General features: G+C 40.3%; 1 protein-coding gene across 1 annotated transcript; it reads right to left on the bottom strand.

The window, feature by feature from the left end:
- Positions 1 to 4,132: 4,132 nt before the first annotated feature.
- On the bottom strand, positions 4,133 to 5,663 carry LOC104924692 (thyroxine 5-deiodinase-like). Its single transcript, XM_010738117.3, has one exon. The coding sequence runs from the start codon at positions 5,539 to 5,541 to the stop codon at positions 4,735 to 4,737; it is 807 nt and encodes a 268-aa protein (XP_010736419.2). The 5' UTR covers positions 5,542 to 5,663; the 3' UTR covers positions 4,133 to 4,734.
- Positions 5,664 to 10,206: the final 4,543 nt, after the last annotated feature.

Raw genomic sequence — 10,206 nt, 5'->3', positions numbered from 1 at the left:
ATCTCACAGATGCAATTATAATGCATTTATTCTGTAACAATAAAGAAAAGTACCTGAACGCTTCACGGTTATTAACTGTAGTGGTCTGTCACTTTTTATGGAAATACGATTCCCTGGCGGAGCATGTTGTCTGATACAAACAGTGGAGTGATCTGATAAAAGGTAAAATGTACTGCCTGTAGTATGTCATTATTTTATGTGTGTCCCAAACTCCAGACAAATTATAGTTGCCTTCAAAATAAGTATTTCTACTCTACTAAAATATAATTTAAAAAAATTGTAAATTATATCACCTGTTTACATTATAAATCATAGGTTTCAAGAAATTTTCCTTCTGTGTACATGAATGTGTTGCCTTTTTTGAAGATACAAAACTAATTTCACAAATTTCCTGCAGTCAGGTGTGGGACAGCAAAATCAAAGTAGTCCAAAAAAAATAAAATCTTTCTAATATTTTCTTGTTCGGGGGAAACAATGTTATGAGGCTAAAGCTAAATCCAAAATAAAATGACCTGTCAAACATAGATGTGAGAAGTGTTGGGGAGTGCTGAGGGGGCGGTAGCACCCCCTACTGCCAGGAATTATAGAACAAGCAGTTTATCATAATTAAGATTGAAGGTTTTTTTTTGTTTTTGTTTTTGGTATTTCGGATGAAATGCATGTCTGAGAGTGTTTGTTGCAAATATAGCTTTCATTTCATCTTCATTAATCAAGATTAATTTCCGAACAAACTGTATTAGCCTATCACATGGCCCACTGTGGTACATAGCCTGATCTCATAAAGTGGTAGTTGTTCTATTTTTATTGCTGACTTTTAATGTTGTCACAGAAAAGAATTTGAAGAATTAGGGATTTTTTTTTTTGTAAAGAGTCCGGGTCCCATCAGATCTAAATTTTAGTTTACAGTCTTAGTCATTTTTCATGAGCCTCCCGCCCCATCCTTTAAACCCGAACACTGGTGACAGGAAGAGAGAGGCAATATTGATGCACCAAGCTAAAGCTAAAAGCTAAAAGCTTAATATAAGATGGCTACAGTATGTGGTAATTAAAAACCTTTTCCTCTAGGCAGCCCCAGCCTCAGAGGAGAGAGAGCTGATGCCAGTTTGGCTGCCCATGGCGACTGAACCTGCAGCTGTCGACACCTCAGATGGTCAACTAAATAACTAAGCCTCTCCAGCTGAAGGAGTCTGATTTTACAGACAGGCATTTGCCAAAAAAAAAAAAAAAACAAGATCATTCAAAGCAGATTGGTTTCAATGGCAGCACAGACTTCATTATGTGAAAGAGACTGATAAAACTTTGTGCGTCCCCTGTTGTTGCTGGCTTCTCAACCAGGACACGATGAGAACTGACAAGACATTTGTGAAAGGAGGCTTTTCAAACTTTAGAGATCTAGAAAGTCACATTTTTATTAATAGCTGTGAAAAAGATTTGTTAAAAACCAAACCCATGACTACATTGCTGTATGACCTGGTGGTGAATTAACAAAACACTGCAACAATGGTTTTGGCATTGTCCGGAGCTCTGTCCAGCCCTTGCCCTATCATCGATGGAGCGTCTTTATAGCTCAAGCTGATGATGCCATGTGACCCCACTAAACCTGAAAATGGAAGATTTATGTTGAACCTGCATCCACAAAAAAGGGGCCCTGTGAAGTGGAAAAGCTGATCCAGCTGTGTTCGTGTCTCACAGAGATCTTTCTCATGGCTTTGAACACCCTTGCATAATTTCAGCACCCCCCAACTCCAATCACCTTCCAGTGTCTCTGCACGTAGCTCCACTGAGTGGTTTTAATGTATTCAGGTTCCTTGATGCCTCAGTTGATTCTCATTATAGCGCAACATGCATGGTTTGCATGGCTGTGCGTGTCCTTAATGCATAAGTGAAGGGGTGAGCCGAGAGCAGGAGACCTGACATGCCCTCTTCCCTCCGTTCTGAAAACTCCTTCACTGTTTCTATGCTAAAAAGGAAAAAAAGAAGAAGCCTGTCCCCATTTGAACATTCTTTTTAAATCAATTACAGCCCTTCAGGCACAGTGATAAGAGGGTCAGTCAATCAGTGATGTCTGACCAAAGAGCTTTTTAAGAGTGGTGACCTGAGTCTGGGTGATAACACAAAAAGAAAGGCTATCACTGTCAAGCAGGACTGACCTCAGATTCTCTGCAAAAAACATCTGTCTTGACTTCAGAGACGCTGGAAAAGTGATTGGAGTTGAGGGTGCTTCAGATTTTTTTCATTGGTATAGATGTCTGGAACACTCAACATCATCATATAAGAGCTATTTATGATGCACAGCCTTTGTAGAATGCAATTTAACACAAGTGCCAACAACTATCACAAAGTAATCACACACAGCAAACCAAGTTATGATAGTTTTAAATTAAAGTGCAGATCATGATACCACCAAACTTACTCTGAAGGGTCCCTGCCTCACAGGGACAAAATTATGCCTCTGTCAGCAGTGAGTTATATTTATTGTCAGATGCCCAAGTTATAATGGGTTCTGTTATTTAATTCTGTATCATATCGGACATCCAACTGTCTCTCCTGACTAGTCACTGAAAACTGGGATGGGATGCGGCAATGGGATACATTGGTATACGATGGGATACCATACAAGCAATGGGAGCGGCCTCTCAGAGGGAGTAGACACATTAATCAGCTTGTTTTCTTAATGAATCAGATGAAAACGTGACTGTTTGTGCTCCGCCAGCTTGTTTGGAGCAGTTTGAAAAGCTAACTTTAACCAAAGTGTTGACAGCTCTCCTGCTTGAGAACAGACGAAGACTCTTTCACATAATGAACCCATTTTCTATTGTCGAAACCAACTTGCTTTGAATGATCTTGAAAACTTTCCCACCTGGCTGAAAAATCAGATTTCTTCAGCTGGAGATGCTCTTTTATTCAGTTGACCAATCTGAGGTGTCAGCAGCTGCAGCTTTAGTAGCCACGGGCTTAGACGCAGTCGGGCTTCGTTGGCTGGACTGGGGTCAGTTCTTGCTTGTCAGGACACGCAGGTACGCAATTACCAGCTGTTTTTTCAGACATCTTATGGCTGGCGTCACCTAGCTGGTTTAATATTTTCCCTCTGACACAAGTTCTTCGGTTGAAAGGATCAAAAAATTCTGTGAAATTTGGAAATTTAGATCTGATGGAGATGGAATCCCAAATTACTTTTTAGGACATTATGAAAAGAACAAAAACAAAATAGAAGAAGAAGAACAGGCTGAATGCCATGTGATACACAGTTTATATGCTAATGAATGAAAGAAATAAAAGCTATAATTGCCACAAACACTTCATCCGAAAAAAAAAAAGCTTTTATTTTGATTTTTCTTTTATTTATTTATTATAAACTCCATGTGTTATAGTGCCTGTCAGTAGTGGGTGCTCAGACTGTTTAAGGAGATTTAACCTTATGCTGCATCACACCAACTAATCAGCTTTCTCCAGGCTGATCCACGTATGTGACTGTGACTGATTTTAATTTTTTTTTATGACATTAATGTTTACTTTGATCTGTTTGTGGCTGTGGATGTCCTCCAGTTATTTTTGATGAGCTCAGATATGATTTCCTCAACTGCAAAAACAAAAGGGGGAATATTTGAAATTCAATAAAGAGAATTAAGTTAGAAGAAACTTCAAGTGCCTGTTATCAAACTGCAAAATTCTCATCTTTTCTGACCTTTGCCTGATCTTCTTCTGAGTCACCCTGTTACTCAACACGAAACAGCTCCCTTCTTTTCTGCTCTCTATACAGACTAAACAAAACTGACTTGATTCTTATTTTTTTTTTCTCTTTTTCTCACGCATCTCACAGATTAAAGGTGGGTTAATGAAAAGTGATCAGTCAGTCACAAGGACACGCAGTATTTATCCTCTGTGTGCTAATGAGGTGTCACTCTAACCTGGATAGGCTTGACTGAAGGAGTCAGTGGATTTCAAGAGCCAAATAAAACAGGATGTAAGAAATCATGACAAACTGTACAGGAAGAGCAGGTATAACGTCATCAGACTGACAATCAAACAGTTTTGTAATTGAAAAGGTGAGATAATAATAATAATAATAATAATAATAATAATCATCATAATAATTAATAATAATAATAATAGAACAACAACAACGAAAGGATGAAGTTTGAGTGTGTTTGTTCCACAGTCGACAGTAAAATCATCAATCTGACATTTATTTAAAAACATTTGTTCAGTTACAAGGTTTAACAACATTACATCGTTTGGCAATCGATCATTGAGGAAGGCATCCTGCTGACATGGACCCGGTGTCAGAATCATCAGTGTCGGTTTTCTGGCTTCGCCTTTTAAAAACCGAACTTCACAGAAACACCAGAGTGACATATCAGCCTGAACGCACGCACACACACACGCACACACACGCACACACACACACCAGTATTGTATAAAAATAGAGTGATCACTAATTGAATCCAGTTGATTCAAGACTTTTCCATAAAAATAAAAAAAATAAGACAATCGCTATGAGCAATCAATTAAGGTCGAGACCAGCACAATATAACAGCCTACAGCCTAGAGTTGGGCTTAAACACGACTTTAGGCTATCTGTCAAAGAGTCCTGAATATCTTTACACGAAAAAAAACAAAAAACAAAACAACATAATGTGCCATGTGTGAACATTTTATAGCAGCATCTGAATATTTTGCACTGTGTGTTGGACATTTAAGCGGAATGGGGAGTTCAGCATCTTTTTGTTTTCACTACACATGGAGCACCGTTCTATTGGAATTCACCAGATCGTTCCTGTATTGCTCTAGCCAGTTTCTAAGCTCGGAAATCCGGTATCCCTCTGGACCTCTGCCCCCCTGGTACACCACTCTCTCATCCCTCACGATGTAAAGTCTCTCAAAGTAGGCTCCGTACGCGGCGTTGGATGAGTTGTCCATATTATCCACCACCACGTTGGTCCCCGGCACCTCGGTGAGCATCAGCTGAGCTGCTCTCAGTCTGTCCTCCAAACAGCGGTGCTTGGGGATCTGATACGGAGCGTCCGAGCTCACCCAGCCGTCCGACGGATGCGCCTCCTCGATATATACAACTAAAAAGTCCGCAATGTCTGCGTACTGGCTCACGACGCGGTGAAACGCCGCCAGGCGCGTCATGAATGGCGGTCAGGAGCAGCTGCCAAAGTTAAGGATGAGCGGTCTCTTCCCTTTCATGCAGTCCAGGATCCGGACCTGCCTCCGCTCCTGGACCAGCATCACCTCAGTGTTGGGCGCAGCGCGTCCGAGGTGCGCTGATTTGAGAAAGTCCAGTTTCTGGCCGTACCACACGGCCCTGAGGGACTCCAAGGTGAACATCTTATTAGAGTCAGAGACGCACACCGGCGGGTCGTCCGGACTGTCCTGCCTCTCTCCCATTTTCAGTAGCACTTTTTTCCTAATGCACAAGAAATCCAGGAGCCAAAGCATGACGGCGGCCAGGAGGAACCGGGGCAGCAGCATCAGGCACAGGGCTGCATGTTTCAGCGCCCTCGCCATTTGGACACCGCCAGAGTCGTGCGTCATCTCTTCCCCTTGCCGATAGGATGCGACCGGGCCGGCGAAAGAGATAACTATTTAGTCACCTTTACCCATTGGAGAAAACTATCTGACGCACACAGCCACTCTTTTTATAGGTACAGCACCATTTGAATAATAGAAAAAAAAGAAAAAGAAGAAGAAGAAGGGGAAAAAAACACGCCTCCGGTACCCGCACCGCCCACTCACATGGTGGGGATTACCTCTCGTCCACTCTGGGCTTCAAAGACCCAGAGAGGGAGAGAGAGAGAGAGGGAGAGGTGCTCGAAAGACGGGTGTTGAGTCCACACGTGTAGATAAAACATGACACATGATGATGTTTTATTATATCAATGTGAGACACTTGGGTTAGTTTTAATTGGCTGTAGCTGAACGCACGGTTGGTCCTGGAAAGTCAGGATAAGAAGAAGAAGAAGAAGAAAAAAACATTGACTTGACTTCACTCTGCCTGACTGTGGACTCCCTTTAATGAGTGCAGGAGCCTCTGTGACCACTAGACGGCGCTGGATTCATACAGTCTGTTAAAGTGGGATGAGTCATTCACTGATGTGCTCTGGCCTCCCTGTGAGGAATAAAAACAGTACAAACCTGCCAAAAACCCTACCAAGACCCTTCTTACAACATCTAAACACACACTGTGTCTCAATTCACATACTTCCACACTTACGCTTGCAGTTTTTTCGAGAACACAAGAGCATTCACACTGTCAATTATGGCAAAACACAGAGTACTGTAAATACCTGGATGGTGCACTCATAATTGTCAAAAATCTGGACAGATCTTGCCCTCACTGGTTGCCATTTTATCTACATAGCGGAAGCGAATCGACCACCAGCATTGTGAAAACGATGGCAGCAGAAGCTGCTTGTGCTGAAGCGCTTGCAATGAATACTACAATATGTAAGTTGTACATATGTTTTATATTTATATTTTGGCAGGTAAATGTTGGTGCTAATGCTCCACTTTCTTGCAATTCTGGTTGGAATTTAGTGAAGAAGTAGAAGAAAAAACATTTGTAATCTTCATTTCTGGTAAGCGTACAATGGCCACACTCAAACTGAGGCAACAGTACCCTGTCGAAATTAGTGCCCACACTAGAAAGTACATAGTGTACTCATAGAAATGTACAAATGGAAGTACATGAATTGAGACACAGCAAAAAAAAACAAAAAACAAAACCATAAGACTTTCGCAAACCTTATGGCAAGACGGCTGTATTGGATTATATTTTAAGTGCAAGATCTAAGTGGTATTAATTAATTGGTCAAGCCAAGCTCATTTGCAGGTGTGTAGCCTAGTTTATGGTAGCCTTGCGAACACCTGTCCCAATAACCCAATAAGCACCATCACACACGCACTAATGCATACAATTCATGCGATCACATGTAATTGCAGGCATCAAAACATCTTGGGTCATTAAGGTTAAATCTCCTTAAACATTCTGACTTAGCGTGCTCGTCTGATGTTGCATTAAATTAGTGAATGATTAATGTAGATGCAATCTTTTTTTTTTTCCAGCTGTGCAAAGGTACAATAAATAATGCTAATCTTTGAGCCACTTTGTGCAATTTTTCTATGATAAAATGACATGTTTGAAATAATTTTGATGCTACATTGACGTGTAATCAGGTAAATGGTGTCTCTATCATCACTCGGTATCCTGTACGCCTGATTCTGTACTGTGTAACTTTGTGCTCCCGGTATGATCACCTGCAAGAAGTACACAACACATTACGACTCTAATTCACACACCAACAACTGTTTATTTTGGTGAAACTAGGTCAATGTCTCTGTGATTTACAGAGTTTACTGATGGAGAGTAAAGTAAACTGCTGCCAACTGTAGCTGCTGTTAGCTAATGCTATCTAATATTAACTCTTGTGTTGTTGCACTTGTTTATTGTTCAGCTCTTTTTGATCATAAGTGATGTGATAATAATAAATGCACTACATTATTATGTTGGTATCGAAATCCTAGAGCTTTAGTGGGTATATGGCGCAAACCTGCATATCATGTAGACTACATCGCTGTTTACAGGCTCGCTACCGTTACTGTTTCAATGCTAAATTGAATAGAATTTTTTTTACCCATTCAGACAATATTAAGGCTTAAAGTTATGCATAACTGACAGCGTGGCCGCTTGATTGACAGGTAGTTGCCTTTACACATGGCTTATTAGAGCACCCGGGCGTCATTCAGCCTGCCTCAGGTCTGCAGATGATGCACGTCTTTGCCGATATTTAGATTAACCAGGGGGGTGGAAGAAGCAGTGTATAAATCTAAGAACACCACAACACACCACAACAAAATCAGATAGTGGGGGAAAACAGAAACGGTAAGACAGATTGTGAAACTGCCAACAGTTTAGAAATGATTCCTACCAGTTTTGTTTCAGGAGAAAGTGAAAGCAAACGTATCAGATTCATTTCATTGAATCATGCATTTCACAGGAAAACTTATTTGGTGGAAAACAACAGCAAGTAGGTCAAAGTTGAACATGCATCTTTGGAATTCATTTGGAAGTGTGCCTTTGTTTCTCTTCCATATTAAGTCTTACCCTAGGGGTTTGTTCAAAACCTGTCTGATCTCAGCAAGGAGCTTGGATCATATAACAGATCTAGAACCAATGGCAACCAAATAAAATTCCCAATTCCCAAAAGTCCCAATAAACTGAATTAATCCTTTAATATGCATGTATTTCTCCGTCTGCTACAGCTCACAATCACAGCACAGATGTCTGACGCTGACAGGAGGCACCTGGAACTTCTTAGCAGCTGTGGCGCTGGAGGCCTCTGATGGCATTCAGAGAAGTACAAGAGGGGAAAGCAGACGACCTGGTGAGAAATGGCCGTAACAAACCAGATGTGCGAATTTGACGTCTCAGCTGCTTTTACACAAGCATCTGCAAGTCTGTTTGTTTAGTAAACAAAGCGGTGGAAAAGAGTGTCAACATAAGGAGAGATATTTGTTGCTACATCTGTTTCACACAAAAGAAGCTGCTGTTATTTGTATTTATTTATTTATTTATTACCACCCAGCACTTTGGATTTAACAAAAACAGTATGCAGTACTTAATTTATATCATAGTTATATAACATAGTGTGATTATGTTTAAAACCTACTGGATCATTTAGAAGAAATAAAATAATATTTAAGAGCATCAAAATTAGATTGGAGCATATTTCAATGACCACCATCTCATTAGATTTATCTCTAATCAGAAAGAAAAAAAAAACATAATTCAATATATTGCTGCCATTCAGAAAAAAGGAGTGCCCTTCTTAAATGAAATATATAAAAATGTCACAGACTGTACAAGTGATTTAACCTTGTCCTTAAAAAAACTTTGTGCCCAAGCTGGGAAAAAACCATAAGCTCACGTCTGAAATCCGAAATTGCGAAATCCTGAAGAAAAAAAGGACACAAAAAAAAGTCCTAACAGAACACTTTCCGTAGAAATGAGTGTGACTCAGATGCTGATATACAAACGGCCCAAAGGCACCCAAAGACACACACAAAAATACCAGCTAACTGCTGACATGCAGGTTTCTCCTCTTGAACCATTCTCACTTTGACATGTAGAATTTATTAATTTCATCCCAGTCTTGACATGAACCGGATTTACTTGATGACGTACTTTCTGTGTGCAGGAGCTTTGCCTATGACAGTAATAATGGGGTTTGATTAAACACTTGTTACAGATGATGAATGAATACTCTTAAACTGAATGTTAGTCTCTGTGACCGCTAAATAAACTGAAAGGACACAACAATAAGTTGTGCATGTGTAGTTTGTAGAAATAAGCCTAGGGATCAATCTGTTATTATATTGATATTCTAAAGTAATTTAGATTGAAGGTCATTGAAATGATGCCAAACAATGGGTTTGTCATAAAAGTAAGAAACGTCACGTAACGTCTGTAATAGTGAAACCATACCATCAACACTTAGCGCTCTGTAATCAGGAGTTCCTGTGAATTTGGTTTCTCCGCCCCAGTCTGTGAAACTGCTGTGTTGTGATCTGGATTACACCACTGGCATCTATCGGTTGTTTACACCCAGGCAAAAAAGAAAAGAGCGTGGCTTGTGGAGAACTCCTGGCAAGTTTTGCTTTTTTGGGCTGAATGTGATTTTTTCCGAGAATCATTAAGACTGGCCTCGTATGACCCAGAGGTCCGAGAAGTCATCACAGAAATCCTCCTAAACTCATTAACTCCAGAAAAGATTGTCACCATACTAAACACTCGCACATGAGTCCTTCAGATCACAGGCCCAATCCTCACTCACATAAACACACACCCACTTTGAGGGATAAATACCTCCTGTGCACGTGACTGCATATTGTATGCGACAGGATGAATAGGTCACTGACTTAGCTTCTTACCTTACATCCATTACTACATGTCCACCCTGACACCGATCACCTTTTACTTTTTTGAACCTTTGCTCTCTTTATTTGCTCATTTTTGTCAGCGAGCCTCATAAAACTTGTGATATTGAAGTCTAATTTAGCATAACAAATAAAACTAAATCAGGCGAGATGCAAGAGATAAACAAAGACAAACGTTTTTTTCCCTCATCTCTTTGGGGTTTTTCTGATCACTTTTACCACATTGTTTCCTAGAATAAGCAATATAGTCTGTTTTACTTAAGA

Source organism: Larimichthys crocea, chromosome XI, assembly GCF_000972845.2.
Source record: "Larimichthys crocea isolate SSNF chromosome XI, L_crocea_2.0, whole genome shotgun sequence".
NCBI lineage: Eukaryota > Metazoa > Chordata > Actinopteri > Sciaenidae > Larimichthys > Larimichthys crocea.
The sequence above is the reverse complement of the archived record's forward strand: the minus strand, read 5'-3'. Positions and strand labels throughout refer to the sequence as shown.